Source organism: Oncorhynchus gorbuscha, linkage group LG02, assembly GCF_021184085.1.
Source record: "Oncorhynchus gorbuscha isolate QuinsamMale2020 ecotype Even-year linkage group LG02, OgorEven_v1.0, whole genome shotgun sequence".
NCBI lineage: Eukaryota > Metazoa > Chordata > Actinopteri > Salmoniformes > Salmonidae > Oncorhynchus > Oncorhynchus gorbuscha.
In genome coordinates this window covers 101,123,433-101,148,806 of record NC_060174.1, presented here as the reverse complement: position 1 = coordinate 101,148,806, position 25,374 = coordinate 101,123,433, and the positions used below count along the sequence as shown (strand labels likewise).

The 25,374-nt window shown below is 46.8% G+C and overlaps 1 protein-coding gene across 1 annotated transcript in view; it reads right to left on the bottom strand.

Moving 5' to 3' along the window:
• The window catches only part of LOC124014290 (ubiquitin domain-containing protein 2-like), a 73,115-nt gene extending 49,690 nt beyond the window's left edge, over positions 1-23,425 (bottom strand). Inside the window, exon 1 of the mRNA XM_046329118.1 lies at positions 23,239-23,425. Within this exon, the coding sequence (XP_046185074.1) occupies positions 23,239-23,308 (70 nt within the window). The 5' untranslated portion in view covers positions 23,309-23,425. The remainder of the gene's footprint in view (positions 1-23,238) is intronic.
• Positions 23,426-25,374: the final 1,949 nt, after the last annotated feature.

Sequence of the window (25,374 nt, the reverse complement as noted above, 5' to 3'; positions counted from 1 at the left end):
TGAGACAGACTAACACCCAGGCAGTTCACTGAGACAGACTAACACCCAGGCAGCTCACTGAGACAGACTAACACCCAGGCAGCTTTTGTCTGTAGTCTCTGGACTGACACAGTGTGACACAATGAGATTCCCATTAGAGTGTAGGGAGGGCATGACAGACAGTATACTACTGCGGTACACACACACATCATGTCATCAGAGTAGTCTTCTGGGGAGTTCTGAAGGGCAGTCAGGGAGCTTAAGTAGGTCCCCTTCTCTCACAGAGTCGCAAAATTAAGCAATATGTCCCGAGGGGGTGTGGTATATAGCCAATATACCATGGCTAAGGGCTGTTCATAGGACTAAGTCCTTAGCTGTGGTATATTTGCCATATATCACAAACCCCCGAGGTGCTTTATTGCTATTATAAACTGCTACCAACGTAATTAGAGCAGTAAAAATAAATGTTTTGAAATACCCATGGTATTCGGTCTGATATACCACGGCTTTCAGCCAATCAGTATTCAGGGCTGGAACCACCCAGTTTAGAATATAGAATGCTCTTCTAAATAGACCTATGTTTTCTTCCTACTGATTTTAGCTCAAAGCTTAGCATGGTTAAGGTTATATTCCTTTTCTAGTTCTCTCTGGCTAGGCCTCAATGGCAATACGGTTGTATGACTTCGCTATGCAAAACCCTATGATCTTACAAATAATGATACTATGTTTTTCAGACTGTGTGTCTGGAAATGACAGTGCAACGGACCCCTAATAGCACTGTGGGGTATAAATAACTATTTAATAGACATATGAGAATAAATCAATAACATGATGACAGAGGAAGACCGTTACCAAGAAGTCTCACCGTCGCACTGGCTCCTCCAACACAGTATCAATGCAGCCAGGACACAACACATGTATCTACTACTAGAACCATTAGGCCTGCTACTACTACTACAACCATTAGGCCTGCTACTACTACAACTACTACTACAACCATTAAGCCTGCTACTACTACTACAACCATTAGGCCTGCTACTACTACAACTACTACTACAACCATTAAGCCTGCTACTACTACTACAACCATTAGGCCTGCTACTACTACAACTACTACTACAACCATTAAGCCTGCTACTACTACTACAACCATTAGGCCTGCTACTACTACAACTACTACTACAACCATTAGGCCTGCTACTACTACAACTACTACTACAACCATTAAGCCTGCTACTACTACTACAACCATTAGGCCTGCTACTACTACAACTACTACTACAACCATTAAGCCTGCTACTACTACTACAACCATTAGGCCTGCTACTACTACAACTACTACTACAACCATTAAGCCTGCTACTACTACTACAACCATTAGGCCTGCTACTACTACAACTACTACTACAACCATTAGGCCTGCTACTACTACAACTACTACTACAACCATTAAGCCTGCTACTACTACTACAACCATTAGGCCTGCTACTACTACTACAACCATTAGGCCTGCTACTACTACAACTACTACTACAACCATTAAGCCTGCTACTACTACTACAACCATTAGGCCTGCTACTACTACAACTACTACTACAACCATTAAGCCTGCTACTACTACTACAACCATTAGGCCTGCTACTACTACAACTACTACTACAACCATTAAGCCTGCTACTACTACTACAACCATTAGGCCTGCTACTACTACAACTACTACTACAACCATTAGGCCTGCTACTACTACAACTACTACTACAACCATTAAGCCTGCTACTACTACTACAACCATTAGGCCTGCTACTACTACAACTACTACTACAACCATTAAGCCTGCTACTACTACTACAACCATTAGGCCTGCTACTACTACAACTACTACTACAACCATTAAGCCTGCTACTACTACTACAACCATTAGGCCTGCTACTACTACAACTACTACTACAACCATTAGGCCTGCTACTACTACAACTACTACTACAACCATTAAGCCTGCTACTACTACTACAACCATTAGGCCTGCTACTACTACAACTACTACTACAACCATTAAGCCTGCTACTACTACTACAACCATTAGACCTGCTACTACTACAACTACTACTACAACCATTAAGCCTGCTACTACTACTACAACCATTAGGCCTGCTACTACTACAACTACTACTACAACCATTAAGCCTGCTACTACTACTACAACCATTAGGCCTGCTACTACTACAACTACTACTACAACCATTAGGCCTGCTACTACTACAACTACTACTACAACCAATAAGCCTGCTACTACTACTAAAACCATTAGGCCTGCTACTACTACAACTACTACTACAACCATTAGGCCTGCTACTACTACTACAACCATTAGGCCTGCTACTACTACAACCATTAAGCCTGCTACTACTACAACTACTACTACAACCATTAAGCCTGCTACTACTACTACAACCATTAGGCCTGCTACTACTACAACCATTAAGCCTGCTACTACTACTACAACTACTACTACAACCATTAAGCCGGCTGCTACTACTACAACCATTAAGCCGGCTACTACTACAACAACTACTACTACAACCATTAAGCCTGCTACTACTACAACTACCATTAGGCCTGCTACTACTACAATTACTACGACAACCATTAAGGCTGCTACTACTACAACTACTACTACAACCATTTAGCCTGCTACTACTACAACTACTACAACAACCATTACACCTGCTACTACTACAACTACTACTACAACTATTAGGCCTGCTACTACTACAACTACTACTACAACTATTAGGCCTGCTACTACTACAACTACTACAACTACTACTACAACCATTAGGCCTGCTACTACTACAACTACAATTGTTATGTCTACTACTACTACTACAACTACTATTAGCTCTACTACTGCTACTACAACTATTAGGTCTACTACTACTACAACTATTACATCTACTACTACAACTATTATGTCTACTACTGCTACTACAACTATTAGGTCTACTACTTTTTGCTGTTAAAATAGGGCTCCTGAATTTTCTGATTATTTTTCTCAATATTATGAGGTCAGTCAGTCAGTCCCAATATGAGCAGCAGAGGACAGCAGCAGGGGACAATGGGACAGCAGCAGAGGACAGCAGCAGAGGACAGCAGAATGGGACAGCAGCAGAGGACAGCAGAATGGGCCAGCAGCAGAGGACAGCAGCTTAGGACAGCAGAATGGGACAGCAGCAGAGGACAGCAGCAGAGGACAGCAGAATGGGACAGCAGCAGAGGACAGCAGCAGAGGACAGCAGAATGGGACAGCAGCAGAGGACAGCAGCAGAGGACAGCATAATGGGACAGCAGCAGAGGACAGCAGCTTAGGACAGCAGTATGGGACAGCAGCAGAGGACAGCAGCAGAGGACAGCAGAATGGGACAGCAGAAGAGGACAGCAGAATGGGACAGCAGCAGAGGACAGCAGCTTAGGACAGCAGAATGGGACAGCAGCAGAGGACAGCAGAATGGGACAGCAGCAGAGGACAGCAGAATGGGCCAGCAGCAGAGGACAGCAGCTTAGGACAGCAGAATGGGACAGCAGCAGAGGACAGCAGCAGAGGACAGCAGAATGGGACAGCAGCAGAGGACAGCAGCAGAGGACAGCAGAATGGGACAGCAGCAGAGGACAGCAGCAGAGGACAGCATAATGGGACAGCAGCAGAGGACAGCAGCTTAGGACAGCAGTATGGGACAGCAGCAGAGGACAGCAGCAGAGGACAGCAGAATGGGACAGCAGAAGAGGACAGCAGAATGGGACAGCAGCAGAGGACAGCAGCTTAGGACAGCAGAATGGGACAGCAGCAGAGGACAGCAGCTTAGGACAGCAGTATGGGACAGCAGCAGAGGACAGCAGCTTAGGACTGCAGCAGAGGACAGCAGAATGGGACAGCAGCAGAGGACAGCAGAGGACAGCAGAATGGGACAGCAGCAGGGGACAGCAGAGGACAGCAGAATGGGACAGCAGCAGGGGACAGCAGAATGGGACAGCAGCAGAGGACAGCAGAGGACAGCAGAATGGGACAGCAGCAGAGGACAGCAGCAGGGGACAGCATCAGGGGACCAAGTCCCACTGATAGAGACCTACTACATGGAGAAATGACAAGGGACCGGAGTTATTCCTTAACCTGACCAGAAGAAACCAGGCCTATAGTGATAGGAAAACCTCAGGACTCAGGAAATGACTGACACAAACTAAGATACACCTAATACAAAGAATGTGATTCTTCTATATCCATAGATTATATATAATAATAATATAATATATGCCATTTAGCAGACGCTTTTATCCAAAGCGACTTACAGTCATGTGTGCATACATTCTACGTATGGGTGGTCCCGGGGATCGAACCCACTACCCTGGCGTTACAAGCGCCATGCTCTACCAACTGAGCTACAGAAGGACCACACGACTCTGGTCTGGACTTAGCCGCTGTTAGTCATGCTGACACTATCATAGGATCTTGAGTGGTTTGTGTCCTCTTAGTCTCCCTGACCACTGATCATTAGGATCAGCTATAATGGCTGCTGTCATTGTCTGTGCAAGAGAGCCGAGTGAGATTGCAAATACAGCAGTGTTCTCTTTCACCGGCTGTGTCCATACACATGTACACAGGTCACATGACACGTGTCAAATGACACAAACTCCAACTGCAAGGCACAGATCGGAGTGTACATCTGAGGTCGAACATGGCAGTAAGCTTGCCAGCCAGTGAAGTATAGAGTCAGTCAGCTTAGGGCTGTGTTTGGCTGTCACATACAGGATACGGTCACTCACCATTGGCTCCATATGACTAAAGCCCAATTCAAATTCTCCCCAAAATGTGCATTCATTCAAGAATGTCAAAGCATTGGATTGGTGTAAGACATTAGGTAGGAACTCCATCTTCACCAATCCAGTGTTGTTTTTTCCATCCTCGAGGGTGAGTGAATGAGTGAACAATCCTGTGTCACCCCCCCCCCATCTCTAATCACCATGGCAACAGGGCCGGACAGGTGAGGCAGGGATGTCGTGAGGAGGAGGTCTGAGATCTCACACACTGCATTATGCAGCACAGGCATGTGTTTCTGGTTTCACCTCCCAACACACACGCAGTACCCCCACGGACACACACACACACACCTGGGTGCCTTGCTCTGCCAACCTGAGCTCTTCAACGGTAGTGTGAACTGTGACACAGGGCCTGTCTGTGAAGGTGGGCCCTATCAGCCTGCTGCTGCTGCTGAGGGCAGACATTATGACTAGCTAGGAGAAGGAGACACTGGCTAGCATACAACTGTGGGGTCACTGGGATGTGCCATGCATCAGCTGATCCTGGATTTGTTCTGTCCTGTCGCCTGGCTCTTTCCAGTGAAGCGCCTGAGGAGGGGGGCCAGGGGTCAGCTGATCCTGGATTTGTTCTGTCCTGTCGCCTGGCTCTTTCCAGTGAAGCGCCTGAGGAGGGGGGCCAGGGGTCAGCTGATCCTGGATTTGTTCTGTCCTGTCGCCTGGCTCTTTCCAGTGAAGCACCTGAGGAGGGGGGCCAGGGGTCAGCTGATCCTGGATTTGTTCTGTCCTGTCGCCTGGCTCTTTCCAGTGAAGCACCTGAGGAGGGGGGCCAGGGGTCAGCTGATCCTGGATTTGTTCTGTCCTGTCGCCTGGCTCTTTCCAGTGAAGCACCTGAGGAGGGGGGCCAGGGGTCAGCTGATCCTGGATTTGTTCTGTCCTGTCACCTGGCTCTTTCCAGTGAAGCGCCTGAGGAGGGGGGCCAGAGGTCAGCTGATCCTGGATTTGTTCTGTCCTGTCGCCTGGCTCTTTCCAGTGAAGCGCCTGAGGAGGGGGGCCATGCATCAGCTGATCCTGGATTTGTTCTGTCCTGTCGCCTGGCTAGTGAAGCGCCAGAGGAGGGGGGCCAGGGGTCAACGGCAAATGAGGAGGCAATTTTGAAGATAATTCTTCCTCTAATGGGATCAGTGACTTGAGGGCAAAGCAAAGCAAGTAGGAAAGCTGTAATGAATTTGGGGATGAACAAATGGAGAATATTACTCAACTAAATATTTGTATTCCTCAGTTGGAAATGTAATGGTTTAAATGGCTTACAGTAAAAAGCATTTATAAGTGCTAAGGCCATTGACTAAAAGGAAATTGGTGTTAGTTGGAATTTAGATACAGTAAGAAACCGTAGTATTGATTTCCTTTTTTTAAAGAAATAATAGCACAGGCACATCAATAACTCGGACAGTTGTGAAGCTAACCCAACAGACAGGCTACTCCAATATCTTATTATCCATGTTGTTCGCAAACACAAACAACCGCTGAGGGAGAGGCTCTTGTTTTTTGTTTTTTTATCAAAAAAATGTAAAACAGAAAAGTGGTGTGTGCATATGTTTTCACCCCCTTTGATATGAAACACCTAAATAAGATCTGGTGCAACCAATTACCTTCAGGAGTCACATAATTAGTTAAATAAAGTCCACCTGTGTGCAATCTAAATGTCACATGATCTGTCACATAATCTCAGTATATATACACCTGTTCTGAAAGGCCCCAGAGTGCAACACCACTAAGCAAGGGGCACCACCAAGCAAGCGGCACCACCACCACCACCACCACCACCACCACCACCACCACCACCACCACCACCACCACCACCACCACCACCACCACCACCACCACCACCACCACCACCACCAAGCACCACCACCACCACCACCACCACCACCACCAAGCAAGCGGCACCACTGTGACGACCCTCCCACTCTGTCTGCCGTATTCTGTCTTTGTTCTTGTTTCCTTATTAGGATGCCGGTTGGCGGAGTTGAGAGGGTCGTCAGCTACATGGGAAACACCTGGGCCAGGTGTCTCCCAGGATAAATAGACCTCTTCAACATTCATGGAGGAGACTCTCTCCATGCAGACACCTGTTGTAGATTGTGGTGTGGTTCTTGGTGGCCTTTTGTTTGTGTGCTTTGGCACCTTTCAACACCCTGCATTATCACATTCATGCATGCAAAACACTCACTTACACTACGGACTACTGATTACACACACCATTGGATATTTTCCTTAGTTGCTTTAGTTAATAAATATATCTTTTGTTACTCCTTATCTCCACGTTGTCTCCCTTTGTTACGGGCTTTGAGCCGGTTCGTGACAAGTGGGGGCTCATCCGGGATCTTTGAACTATTGGTTTGGGAGACCGTGGAGGTACGTGTTTAGTTTGAATATGGTGTTTGAGTGTGATCGGCCCAGTATTGGTTGCCTTTGTTGTTTGGTTTGTGTGCTGCGTTGGAGAGAGTATAATGGTTAGTTTCCAGGCCCTGCCTAGCCTGAACTCTTGTTCTACTTTCTGTTGGGACGTCAGTCTGAAGTGAGTAATCTGCTGTGTACCTCGGTGGGAGATTTGGGTAGGGTAGTGGAACTTGCTACCCGGAGCTATAGCCTTTTTCCCCTGATAGGTTTAGCGACGTGTTTCATTTTTTGGAATATGTTGGGCATGGTTAATGTTTGTTATTTTTGTGGTGTCTGTGGACTGAGCAGTTGTCTCGGGGGCACATCCGTGGCTTGGTGGAATTTGCCAGCATGCTGGGGAGTTCCCACCGCAAATCTGCACGAAGACTAGGGTTGAGTTATTGTAGGTTTTGGGGAAGCTCCATATCTCATCTCTCTTCTGTGGTGCTCAGGGTGATTGTCAATTCTCGGGTTGTGTTCTGGTGTGCTCAGCAGAAGGGAAGAGCGAGAATTGTTTTTTGTGTGATTATGGCGTCTTATGTAGATAAGTTCATTCGCTCTCCATCAGAGGAATTGTTAGATTTAGGTACTAAAGAACAGCTGTTGAAGGTCGCGGAACACTACAAGGTTGAGATTAGTGATAAACGTCTAAAGAATTCTATTAGGTTGATATTGAAAGCCAATCTGATGGAGAGTGGTATTCTTGAAGTTACCACCGGGCCAGCCTCTGCTGAGGATTTGTTGTCTCCCCATAACGTTACAATGGCCATTCCATCGGTTAGTCCTAGTAGCCTTCTTTTTGAACAGCAGAAAGAACTGCTTTTGTTACAGCTAGAGCATGATCGTGAGAAGCTAGAGCATGATCGGCAGCATGATCGTGAGAAGCTAGAGCATGATCGTGTGAAATATGAAAAGGAATTGGCATTTAAACAAGATATGGAGCGTGCTAAAATCAAGTTGCAACAAGAACGTATAGAGTTGGTTAGGGAAGGAAAGATCTCAGGGGAGAGTTTGTTTTGGGAAGGTGACCCAGATTTACCTAGGGGTAGTTCCGCTTTTGGTCGTGCCCCAGAGACATTTGATATTGTTGGGAACTTACGGTTATTGCCTCGGTTTAATGAAAGGGACCCCGAGACATTCTTTTCGTTGTTTGAGCGGGTTGCTAACGCTAGGAGTTGGCCTGATTCTGACCGCACTTTAATGTTGCAGTGTGTGCTGACTGGTAAAGCGCAGGAAGCATATTCAGCTCTTAGTGTACACGACAGTGCCAGTTATGATAAAGTTAAAACAGCTGTGTTACAGATTTATGAATTGGTCCCTGAGGCTTACCGCCAACGATTTAGAACTTTAAAAAGGGACGATAACCAGACTCATGTTGAGTTTGCGCGACAGTTATCTTTACAGTTTAATCGCTGGTGTTCTGCCTCTGCAGTTGTGACTTTCCAAGGGCTGTGTGATCTGATTATGTTAGAGCAATTTAAGGACACAATTCCTGATCGTATTGCCACTTATATTAATGAACAGAAAGTAAAGAATGTTGCTGAAGCTGCGGTTTTGGCGGACGAGTATGTGTTGACTCACAAAAGTGTCTTTGCAAAACCCCGTATTCGGAAAGAGTGGGGGTGTTCGGATAGATTTGGGCTTCGCTCACCGAGATACTTTGATTCTCGGGCAGAGTTCTATTCAACTAGGGTTGAACCTGACTCCCATGGTAAGGCTGACTTTGGGCAGGAGTGTCACTACTGTCAAGGTTCAGGTCATTGGAAAAACGAATGTCCACTTCTCAGGTCAAAGGGTGCTTACGCTAAATCTAAGCCTGCTGCGTTAGCTGCACCTGTTCCACATCAGTTCATTCTTGACTCATTTCCTCAGGCCCAGGAGAATGTGAAAGTCCATATTGATCCAGACTATTTACCTTTCATTACAGAAGGTTTTGTGTCTATGTTAGGAAGTAAAGACCTAGTGCCAGTGAAGATCCTGAGAGACACAGGTGCCTCTGAATCATTTGTGTTGGAGTCTGTGTTACCCTTTTCTGCTGAGACTGATTCGGGGAATAGTGTTCTAATTAGGGGAATAGGTTTGAACACTCTGTCAGTTCCATTGCATAAACTGATGTTGGATTGTGGGCTGGTGAAGGGTGAAGTTGTTGTGGGGGTGCGTCCTTCGTTGCCTATTGAGGGTATCGACGTTATCCTTGGGAATAACTTAGCAGGTGAGCGGGTATGGCCAGTTGTGTTTCCATCTCTAGTGGTTTCCACTAAGCCGTCATTTGTTGGGATTCCTGATGAGAGTGTACAGAGTTTCCCAGAGGTGTTCTCTGCGTGTGCAGTGACACGTTCTATGAGCCGTGGCGAACTAGTCACTGCGCCGACTAATGATAATAATACAAAGTATGTCACTGTTTTCCCTGTTATCCCGTTATCTGTAACCCGCTCAGATCTAATCAATGCTCAACGGGATGACCCCACGTTGGAAGAGTTGCGTGATCAAATTGTGCCTATAGAACAGTTGGGAGATGTCGCCCATGGCTATTTTCTCCAAGAGGATGTCCTGATGAGAAAGTGGGTGTCTCATGATAGTGTTTTTCTGGGGAGGCAATTAGTCAGGTTGTTGTACCAGTTAAGCTTCGTGAGTTGGTGTTGGAAACTTCTCACAGTGACGTTGCTGGACATATGGGGGTGAGGAAAACCTACAATCGCATATTAAGACATTTCTTTTGGCCTAGATTAAAGAGGGATGTTTCTGATTTTATCAAAACTTGTCACGAACCGGCTCAAAGCCCGTAACAAAGGGAGACAACGTGGAGATAAGGAGTAACAAAATATATATTTATTAACTAAAGCAACTAAGGAAAATATCCAATGGTGTGTGTAATCAGTAGTCCGTAGTGTAAGTGAGTGTTTTGCATGCATGAATGTGATAATGCAGGGTGTTGAAAGGTGCCAAAGCACACAAACAAAAGGCCACCAAGAACCACACCACAATCTACAACAGGTGTCTGCATGGAGAGAGTCTCCTCCATGAATGTTGAAGAGGTCTATTTATCCTGGGAGACACCTGGCCCAGGTGTTTCCCATGTAGCTGACGACCCTCTCAACTCCGACCCTCTCAACGCCCACCTAATAAGGAAACAAGAACAAAGACAGAATACGGCAGACAGAGTGGGAGGGTCGTCACACCACCACCACCAAGCAAGCGGCACCACCACCACCAAGCAAGCGGCACCACCACCACCAAGCAAGCGGCACCACCACCACCAAGCAAGCGGCACCACCACCACCAAGCAAGCGGCACCACCACCACCACCACCAAGCAAGCGGCACCACCACCACCACCACCAAGCAAGCGGCACCACCACCACCACCACCAAGCAAGCGGCACCACCACCAAGCAAGCGGCACCACCACCAAGCGGCACCACCACCACCAAGCAAGCGGCACCACCACCAAGCGGCACCACCACCACCAAGCAAGCGGCACCACCACCAAGCAAGCGGCACCACCACCACCAAGCGGCACCACCACCACCAAGCGGCACCACCACCACCAAGCGGCACCACCACCACCAAGCGGCACCACCACCACCAAGCGGCACCACCACCACCAAGCGGCACCACCACCACCAAGCGGCACCACCACCAAGCGGCACCACCACCAAGCAAGCGGCACCACCACCAAGCGGCACCACCACCACCAAGCGGCACCACCACCAAGCGGCACCACCACCACAAAGCAAGCGGCACCACCACCAAGCGGCACCACCACCAAGCGGCACTATGAAGAACAAGGACGTCTCCAAACTCATAAAAGACACACCCTCCTCCACTTACCCTCGCCTTATGCCCTTGGGGGAATCCTCGTCACCATCTTGGCCGTCGGTCCAAACGATTAGCCAAACAAGGGAAGTTCTCAACATAAGACCCTCAGCCCTCGTTTGTGATGGAGTTTGCGAGTGTACAACTATGTTCACTTCGAAGCCTGAAACGCCCCATAATTACATTTGCGACGATTTTACATCCGCTAAGAAAAGTCAGTCGAAACTTAAAACCTCAACATCAATATAGAGAAGTCAACATACAAGTGTAAGTAAAAATGAATGTAAATAAGTTCGAAATTGTGTTACTAATGCACATAACAGGACAAACAAGTCTAATAAAAGTAATGATGTTTTTGTTTGGTTAGCTTTTGGAAGTTGTAGAACTAAAACATTTTCCTCCTTCAGAAGTTCCAGCTAGGCAGGTTAACGTTATTTAGCTAATTAATTAGCAAGCTATCATACAGTAGGCGTATATTAATAATGATATTGTTAATATAAGTAGACATGCAATCTTAATTGACTGTAGAGCATATAACGCACCCACAAGCTACCGGTGGCTGACAACACAATCGTCGTGGGACATTTACATTTACATTACATTTAAGTCATTTAGCAGACGCTCTTATCCAGAGCGACTTACAAATTGGTGCATTCACCTTATGACATCCAGTGGGACAGTCACTTAACAATAGTGCATCTAAAACTTAGGGGGGGGGGGTGAGAGGGATTACTTATCCCTCTCACCGAGACGAATTTCCGGTCCATTTAAAATGAATTCCTCCCTCCCTCCCTCGCCCTGCAAGTGTAAACTCGTTAGACTTCATGATACATCATCAGAAGTGTCCACTTAATTTGAGGGCTGAGGGTGTGTCCAGCCCCCCCACACACACTGACTGAGGGTGTGTCCAGCCCCCCCACACACACTAACTGAGGGTGTGTCCAGCCCCCCCACACACACTGACTGAGGGTGTGTCCAGCCCCCCACACACACTGACTGAGGGTGTGTCCAGCCCCCCACACACTGACTGAGGGTGTGTCCAGCCCCCCACACACACTGACTGAGGGTGTGTCCAGCCCCCCACACACACTGACTGAGGGTGTGTCCAGCCCCCCACACACACTGACTGAGGGTGTGTCCAGCCCCCCACACACACTGACTGAGGGTGTGTCCAGCCCCCCACACACACTGACTGAGGGTGTGTCCAGCCCCCCACACACACTGACTGAGGGTGTGTCCAGCCCCCACACACACTGACTGAGGGTGTGTCCAGCCCCCCCCACACACACTGACTGAGGGTGTGTCCAGCCCCCACACACACTGACTGAGGGTGTGTCCAGCCCCCCACACACACTGACTGAGACTGAGGGTGTGTCCAGCCCCCCACACACACTGACTGAGACTGTGTCCAGCCCCCCACACACACTGACTGAGGGTGTGTCCAGCCCCCCACACACACTGACTGAGGGTGTGTCCAGCCCCCCACACACACTGACTGAGGGTGTGTCCAGCCCCCCACACACACTGACTGAGACTGAGGGTGTGTCCAGCCCCCCACACACACTGACTGAGGGTGTGTCCAGCCCCCCCCACACACACTGACTGAGGGTGTGTCCAGCCCCCCCACACACACTGACTGAGGGTGTGTCCAGCCCCCCACACACACTGACTGAGGGTGTGTCCAGCCCCCCACACACACTGACTGAGGGTGTGTCCAGCCCCCCACACACACTGACTGAGGGTGTGTCCAGCCCCCCACACACACTGACTGAGGGTGTGTCCAGCCCCCCACACACACTGACTGAGGGTGTGTCCAGCCCCCCACACACACTGACTGAGGGTGTGTCCAGCCCCCCCACACACACTGACTGAGAGTATCTCTCTCTAAGATTCCAACTGCTGATTCATGTTTATTCATAAATACTGTAAATCTACCAAAGAAAGGTCTGTTAATTGCTCACTTGAATATATGCAGTTCAAGGAACCAAATTCATGAAAGATGTTGTCTAGTACAGTCAAACAATATTCATGTATTGGCAATATCAGAGACTCACATCAAATCAAATTTTATTTGTCACATACACATGGTTAGCAGATGTTAATGCGAGTGTAGCGAAATGCTTGTGCTGCTAGTTCCGACAATGCAGTGATAACCAACAAGTAATCTAACTAACAATTCCAAAACTACTGTCTTATACACAGTGTAAGGGGATAAGGAATATGTACATAAGGATATATGAATGAGTGATGGTACAGAGCAGCATACAGTAGATGGTATCGAGTACAGTATATACATATGAGATGAGTGTGTAGACAAAGTAAACAAAGTGGCATAGTTAAAGTGGCTAGTGATACATGTATTACATAAGGATGCAGTCGATGATGTAGAGTACAGTATATACATATGCATATGAGATGAATAATGTAGGGTAAGTAACATTATATAAGGTAGCATTGTTTAAAGTGGCTAGTGATATATTTACATCATTTCCCATCAATTCCCATTATTAAAATGGCTGGAGTTGGGTCAGTGTCAATGACAGTGTGTTGGCAGCAGCCACTCAATGTTAGTGGTGGCTGTTTAACAGTCTGATGGCCTTGAGATAGAAGCTGTTTTTCAGTCTCTCGGTCCCAGCTTTGATGCACCTGTACTGACCTCGCCTTCTGGATGATAGCGGGGTGAACAGGCAGTGGTTCGGGTGGTTGATGTCCTTGATGATCTTTATGGCCTTCCTGTGACATCGGGTGGTGTAGGTGTCCTGGAGGGCAGGTAGTTTGCCCCCGGTGATGTGTTGTGCAGTCCTCACTACCCTCTGGAGAGTCTTACGGTTGAGGGCGGAGCAGTTGCCGTACCAGGCGGTGATACAGCCCGCCAGGATGCTCTCAATTGTGCATCTGTAGAAGTTTGTGAGTGCTTTTGGTGACAAGCCGAATTTCTTCAGCCTTCTGAGGTTGAAGAGGCGCTGCTGCGCCTTCTTCACGACGCTGTCAGTGTGAGTGGACCAATTCAGTTTGTCTGTGATGTGTATGCCGAGGAACTTAAAACTAGCTATCCTCTCCACTACTGTTCCATCGATGTGGATAGGGTGTGTTCCCTCTGCTGTTTCCTGAAGTCCACAATCATCTCCTTAGTTTTGTTGACGTTGAGTGTGAGGTTATTTTCCTGACACCACACTCTGAGGGCCCTCACCTCCTCCCTGTAGGCCGTCTCGTCGTTGTTGGTAATCAAGCGTGCGTGTTGGAGGCGTGCGTGGCCACGCAGTCGTGGGTGAACAGGGAGTAGAGGAGAGGGCTCAGAACGCACCCTTGTGGGGCCCCCATGTTGAGGATCAGCGGGGAGGAGATGTTATTGCCTACCCTCACCACCTGGGGGCGGCCCGTCAGGAAGTCCAGTACCCAGTTGCACAGGGCGGGGTCGAGACCCAGGGTCTCGAGCTTGATGACGAGCTTGGAGGGTACTATGGTGTTGAATGCCGAGCTGTAGTCGATGAACAGCATTCTCACATAGGTATTCCTCTTGTCCAGGTGGGTTAGGGCAGTGTGCAGTGTGGTTGAGATTGCATCGTCTGTGGACCTATTTGGGCAGTAAGCAAATTGGAGTGGGTCTAGGGTGTCAGGTAGGGTGGAGGTGATATGGTCCTTGACTAGTCTCTCAAAGCACTTCATGATGACTGAAGTGAGTGCTACGGGCGGTAGTCGTTTAGCTCAGTTACCTTAGCTTTCTTGGGAACAGGAACAATGGTGGCCCTCTTGAAGCATGTGGGATCAACAGACTGGTATAGGGATTGATTGAATATGTCCGTAAACACACCGGCCAGCTGGTCTGCGCATGCTCTGAGGGCGCGGCTGGGGATGCCGTCTGGGCCTGCAGCCTTGCGAGGGTTAACATGTTTAAATGTCTTACTCACCTCGGCTGCAGTGAAGGAGAGACCGCATGTTTTCGTTGCAGGCCGTGTCAGTGGCACTGTATTGTCCTCAAAGCGGGCAAAAAAGTTATTTAGTCTGCCTGGGAGCAAGACATGGACTCTTCTATTGAGGATGCTGAGATCTCTATACATGGAGACAGGAATAGATATGGAGGTGGAGGTGCAGTTTACACCCAGAGTCATATTCCAGCAAAACAACGTAAGGATGTAATGTTGAATGGATTAGAGCCACTATGGGTACAGGTGCATTTACCACATTTGAAACCTATACTAGTTGGTTCCTGCTATAGGCCACCTAGTGCTGATGTGAAATATATTGATATAATTTGTTAAATGTTGGATAAGTTATCTGATGAAAATAGGGAAATATATTTTTGGGAAGACATGAATATTGATTTTTTTTTAAATACCAACTGTCCAATGAGAAATAAATGTATTTCTGTTGCCAATGTATGTAACCTGACCCAAGTTATGACATCATCAACCAGAACGTTCACTAATAAGTCCGGTATTACATCAACTTGTATCAATCACATGTTTACTAACATGGCTAAACACTGTTCTAAAGCTGTATCAGTGTCATTAGGTGATCGTAATGTGGTTGCACTCACTAGGAAAACTAAAATACCAATGGCTGGCCCTAAGGTAATCTACTGCAGGTCCTGCAGAGGGTTCAATCAGGACTCACTCACTAGGAAAACTAAAATACCAATGGCTGGCCCTAAGGTAATCTACTGCAGGTCCTGCAGAGGGTTCAATCAGGACTAATTTGTGGATGAGATTAAGAATGTGCAATGGTTAGAAGTGAAATGTCACTAAGTTTGTTTCTGAAATGATTTATGAGTATAGCTGATAAGCATACCCCTTTAACCAAAATGCACTGTGAGGTCAAACAGTGGCCCCATAGATTGATGAGGAGCTGAGAAATGTAATGATTCATTGTTATGATGCCAAAAAAGTAGAAGATACATCTGGAAAGTTATTGTAAATGAAGAAATAGTGTGACCAAGCTCAACAAAGGAAAGAAGAAGGGATTCTATCAGCACAAAATTGATGAAGTAAAGGGTGATTGGAGAAACTGTGGAGAAAGTTGAACACTATTATGGGTAGGAATTCAAACATGTCTGCCTGTTTCATTGAATCAGAGGGTATATTTATTACAACTTCACACGACATCGAAAAAACTACTTTAATGGATATTTTACCGGCAAAGTGGACAAGTTCGGGAATGATATGATTCCAACTGCTTCAGCAGTACTGTATCATTTTTAATAATTTTAGTCAATAAGATTCTTGCTACGTAAGCTTAACTTTCTGAACATTCGAGACGTGTAGTCCACTTGTCATTCCAATCTCCTTGCATTAGCGTAGCCTCTTCTGTAGCCTGTCAACTATGTGTCTGTCTATCCCTGTTCTCTCCTCTCTGCACAGACCATACAAACGCTCCACACCGCGTGGCCGCTGCCACCCTAATCTGGTGGTCCCAGCGCGCACGACCCACGTGGAGTTCCAGGTCTCCGGTAGCCTCTGGAACTGCCGATCTGCAGCCAACAAGGCAGAGTTCATCTCAGCCTATGCCTCCCTCCAGTCCCTCGACTTCTTGGCACTGACAGAAACATGGATCACCACAGATAACACTGCTACTCCTACTGCTCTCTCTTCGTCCGCCCACGTGTTCTCGCACACCCCGAGAGCTTCTGGTCAGCGGGGTGGTGGCATAGGGATCCTTATCTCTCCCATGTGGTCATTCTCTCTTTCTCCCCTTACCCATCTGTCTATCGCCTCCTTTGAATTTCATGCTGTCACAGTTACCAGCCCTTTCAAGCTTAACATCCTTATCATTTATCGCCCTCCAGGTCCCCTCGGAGAGTTCATCAATGAGCTTGATGCCTTGATAAGCTCCTTTCCTGAGGACGGCTCACCTCTCACAGTTCTGGGCGACTTTAACCTCCCCACGTCTACCTTTGACTCATTCCTCTCTGCCTCCTTCTTTCCACTCCTCTCCTCTTTTGACCTCACCCTCTCACCTTCCCCCTACTCACAAGGCAGGCAATACGCTCGACCTCATCTTTACTAGATGCTGTTCTTCCACTAACCTCATTGCAACTCCCTCCAAGTCTCCGACCACTACCTTGTATCCTTTTCCCTCTCGCTCTCATCCAACACTTCCCACACTGCCCCTACTCGGATGGTATCGCGCCGTCCCAACCTTCGCTCTCTCTCCCCCGCTACTCTCTCCTCTTCCATCCTATCATCTCTTCCCTCTGCTCAAACCTTCTCCAACCTATCTCCTGATTCTGCCTCCTCAACCCTCCTCTCCTCCCTTTCTGCATCCTTTGACTCTCTATGTCCCCTATCTTCCAGGCCGGCTCGGTCCTCCCCTCCCGCTCCGTGGCTTGACGACTCAATGCGAGCTCACAGAACAGGGCTCCGGAAGGCCGAGCGGAAATGGAGGAAAACTCGCCTCCCTGCGGACCTGGCATCCTTTCACTCCCTCCTCTCTACATTTTCCTCCTCTGTCTCTGCTGCTAAAGCCACTTTCTACCACTCTAAATTCCAAGCATCTGCCTCTAACCCTAGGAAGCTCTTTGCCACATTCTCCTCCCTCCTGAATCCTCCCCCCCCTCCTCCCTCTCTGCAGATGACTTCGTCAACCATTTTGAAAAGAAGATCGACGACACCCGATCCTCGTTTGCTAAGTCAAACAACACCGCTGGTTCTGCTCACACTGCCCTACCCTGTGCTCTGACCTCTTTCTCCCCTCTCTTTCCAGATGAAATCTCGCGTCTTGTGACGGCCGGCCGCCCAACAACCTGCCCGCTCGACCCTATCCCCTCCTCTCTTCTCCAGACCATTTCCGGAGACCTTCTCCCTTACCTCACCTCGCTCATCAACTTATCCCTGACCGCTGGCTACGTCCCTTCCGTCTTCAAGAGAGCGAGAGTTGCACCCCTTCTGAAAAAACCTACACTCGATCCCTCCGATGTCAACAACTACAGACCAGTATCCCTTCTTTCTTTTCTCTCCAAAACTCTTGAACGTGCCGTCCTTGGTCAGCTCTCCCGCTATCTCTCTCAGAATGACCTTCTTGATCCAAATCAGTCAGGTTTCAAGACTAGTCATTCAACTGAGACTGCTCTTCTCTGTATCACGGAGGCGCTCCGCACCGCTAAAGCTAACTCTCTCTCCTCTGCTCTCATCCTTCTAGACCTATCGGCTGCCTTCGATACTGTGAACCATCAGATCCTCCTCTCCACCCTCTCCGAGTTGGGCATCTCCGGCGCGGCCCACGCTTGGATTGCGTCCTACCTGACAGGTCGCTCCTACCAGGTGGCGTGGCGAGAATCTGTCTCCTCGCCACGCGCTCTCACCACTGGTGTCCCCCAGGGCTCTGTTCTAGGCCCTCTCCTATTCTCGCTATACACCAAGTCACTTGGCTCTGTCATAACCTCACATGGTCTCTCCTATCATTGCTATGCAGACGACACACAATTAATCTTCTCCTTTCCCCCTTCTGATGACCAGGTGGCGAATCGCATCTCTGCATGTCTGGCAGACATATCAGTGTGGATGACGGATCACCACCTCAAGCTGAACTTCGGCAAGACGGAGCTGCTCTTCCTCCCGGGGAAGGACTGCCCGTTCCATGATCTCGCCATCACGGTTGACAACTCCATTGTGTCCTCCTCCCAGAGCGCTAAGAACCTTGGCGTGATCCTGGACAACAAACTGTCGTTCTCAACTAACATCAAGGCGGTGGCCCGTTCCTGTAGGTTCATGCTCTACAACATCCGCAGAGTACGACCCTGCCTCACACAGGAAGCGGCGCAGGTCCTAATCCAGGCACTTGTCATCTCCCGTCTGGATTACTGCAACTCGCTGTTGGCTGGGCTCCCTGCCTGTGCCATTAAACCCCTACAACTCATCCAGAACGCCGCAGCCCGTCTAGTGTTCAACCTTCCCAAGTTCTCTCACGTCACCCCGCTCCTCCGCTCTCTCCACTGGCTTCCAGTTGAAGCTCGCATCCGCTACAAGACCATGGTGCTTGCCTACGGAGCTGTGAGGGGAACGGCACCTCAGTACCTCCAGGCTCTGATCAGGACCTACACCCAAATAAGGGCACTGCGTTCATCCACCTCTGGCCTGCTCGCCTCCCTACCACTGAGGAAGTACAGTTCCCGCTCAGCTCAGTCAAAACTGTTCGCTGCTCTGGCTCCCCAATGGTGGAACAAACTCCCTCACGACGCCAGGACAGCGGAGTCAATCACCACCTTCCGGAGACACCTGAAACCCCACCTCTTTAAGGAATACCTAGGATAGGATAAAGTAATCCTTCTCACCCCCCTTAAAATATTTAGATGCACTATTGTAAAGTGGTTGTTCCACTGGATGTCATAAGGTGAATGCACCAATTTGTAAGTCGCTCTGGATAAGAGCGTCTGCTAAATGACTTAAATGTAATGTAAATGTAACTGATGGCTCCATGTCATATACCCTTATAAAAGACTGGATCATGAAGGTGAGAAAATGCATGTTCACATTTCATGAAGTAGAAAGGGAAGCGGTAGAAAGGATGCTGTTGTCTCTTTTGGGTTACAAGTCACCTGGTCCAGATCATCTTGATGCCAAATTGCCTTGAGTTACAGCTAACCAAATATTTACCCTAACCTCTCATATTTGTAATAAGTGTGCCCAGAAGTCTGGAAAGAGTCAAAAGGTTATTCCACTACCTAAGTATAAAAAATATGTGCATTCACTGGTCCTAATGGTCATCCTATAAGCTTGCTGCCTGTGTTAAGTAAATTATTGGAAAAATTGTATCTGTAAAAATCAAGGATAATTTCTCATGTTATGGTCTGATAACACGTTTCCAGAATCCAGCATACAAAGAAGGGGATTCTACGAGTACGGCCTTAGCACAAATGACAGAAGATTGGTTAAAGAGTATGGATGACAGGAAGTTAGTTGGTGCAGTGTTGCCAGATTTCAGTGCTGCTTTTGATATAATTGATCATGAACTGTTACTAGGTAAACTCAAATGTTATGTTTTTAAGTCTGCGGCTCTATGCTGGATGGAAAGCAATCTATCCAGGAGAAGGCAAAAAGTGTTATTTAATGGTAGCATTTCAAGCAGTAAAGATATACACTGTGGTGTTCCTCAAGGAAGCTGCCTAGGCCCACTTCTCTACTCTCTTTACTAATGATTTACCATCAGTAATGAACAAAGCAAGAGTGGTCATGTATGCTGACGACTACAATGTATAGCACCGCATCAGAATGTAATGAGCTAACAGATGTACTGAGCAGTGAATGAAGAATGGTGTATGAGTGGGTTGATATGAACAAATTGGTATTGAACATTTCTAAAATGAAATGTATTGTATTTGGTTCAAGATATACACCTAGGTATTTGTAGTTGTCCACATATTCTAAGTCAGAACCGTAGAGAGGAGTGATGCTAGTCGGGCGAGCGCGGGCAGCGATCGGTTGAAGAGCATGCATTTAGTTTTACTTGCACTTAAGAGCAGTTGGAGGCCACGGAAGGAGAGTTGTATGGCATTGAAGCTCGTCTGGAGGTTAGTTAACACAGTGTCCAAAGAAGGGCCAGAAGTATACAGAATGGTGTCGTCTGCGTAGAGGTGGATCGCAGAATTACAAGCAGCAAGAGAGACATCATTGATACATACATACAGAGAAAAGAGTCGGCCTGAGAATTGAATTGGCAGGATAGATATAGGTCTGTAACAGTTTGGGTCTAGAGTGTCTCCCCCTTTCAAGAGGGGGATGACCGCGGCAGTTTTCTAATCTTTAGGGATCTCAGACGATACGAAAGAGAGAATGAACAGGCTTGGAATAGAGGTTGCAACAATTGTGGCGGATAATTTTAGAAATTGAGGGTCCAGATTGTCTAGCCCAGCTGATGACTGGAAGTCTATAGGCACGATAGCATCCCTTTAAGCACTACTGAACAAAAGAGACATTTGGGTGCCAAATGAATGGCTAATTTAGGTGAGAGGAGCCAAAAGATCTCTCACTGAAAAGACTCGTAATGCCCATTAATACAAGGGAAGATATACATTGAAACCTTCATCAAAGCAGTAATCTCTTGCTCAGTAACAGGCAATGGCTGAGAGTCAAGGTAACAATGAGTGTCCAAAATACTTATAAGCTGATACTTTCTCCTGAGCTACAGTCTGCTGGCTTTATTCTCGTGTGAAAAGTCAAAAACCATTGAGACAAATGGAGTGTAATAACTAGCCGCTCCCTGGAGGAATCAAATCACATTTTAGTTGTCACATACACGTGTTTAGCAGATGTTATTGCGGGCGTAGCGAAATTCTTGTGTTTCTAGGTCCAACTGTGCAGTAATATCTAACAATTTCACAACAACACACACAATAAACACAAATCTAAAGTAAAGGAATGGAATTAAGAATATATAAATATTTGGAAGAGCAATGTCAGAGCGGCATAGACTAAGATACAGTAGAGTAGTATAGAATACAGTATTTGAGATGAGTAATACATAGACTAAGATACAGTAGAATAGTATAGAATACAGTATTTGAGATGAGTAATGCAAAACATGTAAACATTATAAAAAGTGACTAGTGTTTCAGTATAAAAGTGGCCAGTGATTTCAAGTCTATGTTCTCTCTCTCGGCCAAGAGAGAGTTATTTTGTTATTTTGTAGAATCTTGTGAGTGAGTTCTAGAAGCTCGACACACGTTCAGCAATGTGCATGCAGTCAGTCCACATTTGGTTACAGCTGTAAAGGTTTTTGTTGGTGGAAGGAGAGGAGGACCAAAGTGCAGCATGGTACGTATCCATAATTCCATCATACTTTTCATCCAGATGAATACACCAACAAACCGATTAATGAACAGTTCTGACAGGAGCAACAAACACCAACCAGAGAATAATCACCCTCACCTCATAGTGGGAAAACAGGCTACCTAAGTATGGCTCTCAAGCAGAGACAACGATTGACAGCTGCCTCTGATTGAGAACCATACCAGGCCAAACACATAGAAAAAGAAAACCTAGACCTACAACATAGAATACCCACCCACGTCACACCCTGACCAAACGAAAAATAGAAACCTACAAAGCAATCTACGGTCAGGGCGCGACAACAGCACTGCCTGGTAATAGCAATATAATGGTGTGTAGACCTAACAACGTGATATACCAGTGACCTCGGGACACTGTTGCATTGGGAGGACCACCTCAAGGGACACAGGACAAAGGTACATTTTTGCCACGTGCATTGCCTAGGTGTGCATATGCAATAACTGCAATGTAAACATGAAGAAGATCAATACCGGTTATCTATCACAGACTTATTTGTGTACATGTACAAGCCCCTACCCCTCAAACCCAAACTGAATCACACCAGCTAAAATCATAACAACAACATCTGTAACATTACACATCTGAAATCCCGCCGCGGCGAGGAAATAACAGTGTGAATTAACCACCTAAGGGGTCGCAGTTAAGAGCCAAACATTATATAAACACCCGTCTTTCTCATTCACAAAGCACTGGATACATACATTATATACTATTGGAATGAAAACGGTGGGTTTACATAATATCCATTAAATTATGCTCGTCAATGAGATGTGATATGCAACTCTGGGTTATTATTGAATACAGTATAATTGTTGGACATGTCAACGACATGTCAACGAACCATGTTAGTTATTTAAAGCAAGTTTCGGTGCAACTCCCCCATCCTCCTGCAGCTGCGAATTAAAAATGTCACGCTCCCCCACTTTAGAATGTCGACCCCCAAGAAAATACGCATTAAATGAAACATAATTAGGTTATATGATTGCAAAAATGTGTCTGTGAACACAACAAAGCATCATTTGAGTTAGAACATTTTATAACAGCATGTAACGTTAGGATGTTCTGCATTCCTGAGACAAACAGTGACCCACATTTATTGTGTAGAAAGATGGCTATAGCTAGCATGCTAGCAGGATGACTAACTACAACATTAAACGCCTTTATTCAAAACAGACAAAAGCAGTCATTTAACACGGAACAGTACGAATTTTCAAGATCATAAAATGTTGCCTAAATAGCTAACTATTATTCGCATGAGGCCGGATGGGGCTATAGACGTGGCCGCCACGATGTTATAGGCGGCTGCAATAAAGGGAAGACACAAGGGGGGAACAAGGCGCATGAAGTCAGCATGTAACTAAAAACCACCAATCATCGACCAAAAACCACCCCGAAGGTATGAAACTCATTTCTTACCTCCAGTTCCGTCAGAATTTTCGTTTAAACTGCCTGAAGAATCATGGTGACTACCCACACAACCACCCATGGATGTTTTAACTGCGCTACCCCCGCAGACCCCTCTTGCTAAAGTCTTCCTCTTAGAATAGAAATTGAAAGGACGCGAGCATCAGCTGCGAAGAGGCGGAGTGAACACACATCACAAGGTGCCCGCTTCTAAAAGGGAAAGAAGGGGGTACGGAGAGGGAGGAAATAGAGGTAAAGAATGGGCGGATGAGAAGGGAGGACGGGGAGAACACAACTCAGCAAAGTGTAACTGAGATGAGAACAGTTTCTAGTATAATGCCTTGTCCCCCATACATACCAGGGCAATTTCAAGCACATGGGTGAAAATCAGATGTGAAATAAGATGTGAAACCATTATGTTCTATTCTATTCTGTTATTCTCTAGTTTACTATATCATGTTATACTCTATTCTACTCTATTCCACTCTTTCTCTATCAAATGCTATACTTTATTATTGTGGTTCTAAAGGCTACACACCGCTGGGTTTTCAAGGTCACCTTATGCAGACTAATAATCCATGCTACAACTACTCATACTTTATACACTTTTAAAACATCTGTTTTTTCCAGGAAAATGTTCCCAATTTCGATGATAAGTTTAGTATTTCCTTGAATATACTGACTCTATTGCTATCGTTTTTATAGTTGAGTATTTCCTCTAATTTACTGACTCTAATACTACCGTATCCCAATACGTCCCAGAAGTGTAACATTGCGTGATCAGTATCTAGTGTCTACACCTTCACCAGTGTATAGGCAGGCCCTCTTGGGTGTTGTGGCCACAGATACGCACATCGAACAACTGCAAGACCTGGAGTCCTTTTACATTATACTCTGGTGGCTAAAAGAGAGCCTGCCATAATAAGTAAATACATTACTCATAGTCTCAGCATGGGCCTTTATCTTCAGCCTCATTGGATTTTCAAGCTGTTCTGTCTGTTAATTTTGACAAGTTAAGATGTTAGGCATTTCCCTCCTAAAATGGAAGTAATCTTAACCAAATAATACACCAGTGCCTCTCTTCTTCAACTCTCTCCTCCAACTCTCTCCTCCAACTCTCTACTCCAACTCTCTACTCCAACTCTTTCCTCCAACTCTCTTCTTCAACTCTCTTCTCCAACTCTCTTCTTCAACTCTCTTCTTCAACTCTCTCCTCCAACTCTCTACTTCAACTCTTTCCTCCAACTCTTTCCTCCAACTCTCTCATCCAACTCTCTCTTCCAACTCTCCACTCCAACTCTCTCCTCCAACCCTCTCCTCCAACTCTCTACTCCAACTCTCGCGTCCAACTCTCGCCTCCAACTCTCTTCTCCAACTCTCTCCTCCAACTCTCTTCTCCAACCCTCTCCTCCAACTCTCTTCTCCAACTCTCTTCTCCAACTCTCTTCTCCAACTCTCTCCTCCAACTCTCTTTTCCAACTCTCTTCTCCAACTCTCTCCTCTAACTGTCTTCTCCAACTCTCTCCTCCAACTCTTCTCCAACTCTACTCCAACTCTCTCCTCCAACTCTCTCCTCCAACTCTCTTCTCCAACTCTCTCCTCCAACCCTCTCCTCCAACTCTCTTCTCCAACTCTCTTCTCCAACTCTCTCCTCCAACTCTCTCCTCCAACTCTCTACTCCAACTCTCTCCTCCAACTGTCTTCTCCAACTCTCTCCTCCAACTCTACTCCAACTCTCTCCTCCAACTCTCTTCTCCAACTCTCTCCTCCAACCCTCTTCTCCAACCCTCTACTCCAACTCTCTACTCCAACCCTCTCCTCCAACTCTCTACTCCAACTCTCGCCTCCAACTCTCTTCTCCAACTCTCTCCTCCAACCCTCTCTTCCAACTCTCTTCTCCAACTCTCTTCTCCAACCCTCTCCTCCAACTCTCTTCTCCAACTCTCTTCTCCAACTCTCTCCTCCAACTCTCTTTTCCAACTCTCTTCTCCAACTCTCTACTCCAACTGTCTTCTCCAACTCTCTCCTCCAACTCTTCTCCAACTCTACTCCAACTCTCTCCTCCAACTCTCTCCTCCAACTCTCTTCTCCAACTCTCTCCTCCAACCCTCTCCTCCAACTCTCTTCTCCAACTCTCTTCTCCAACTC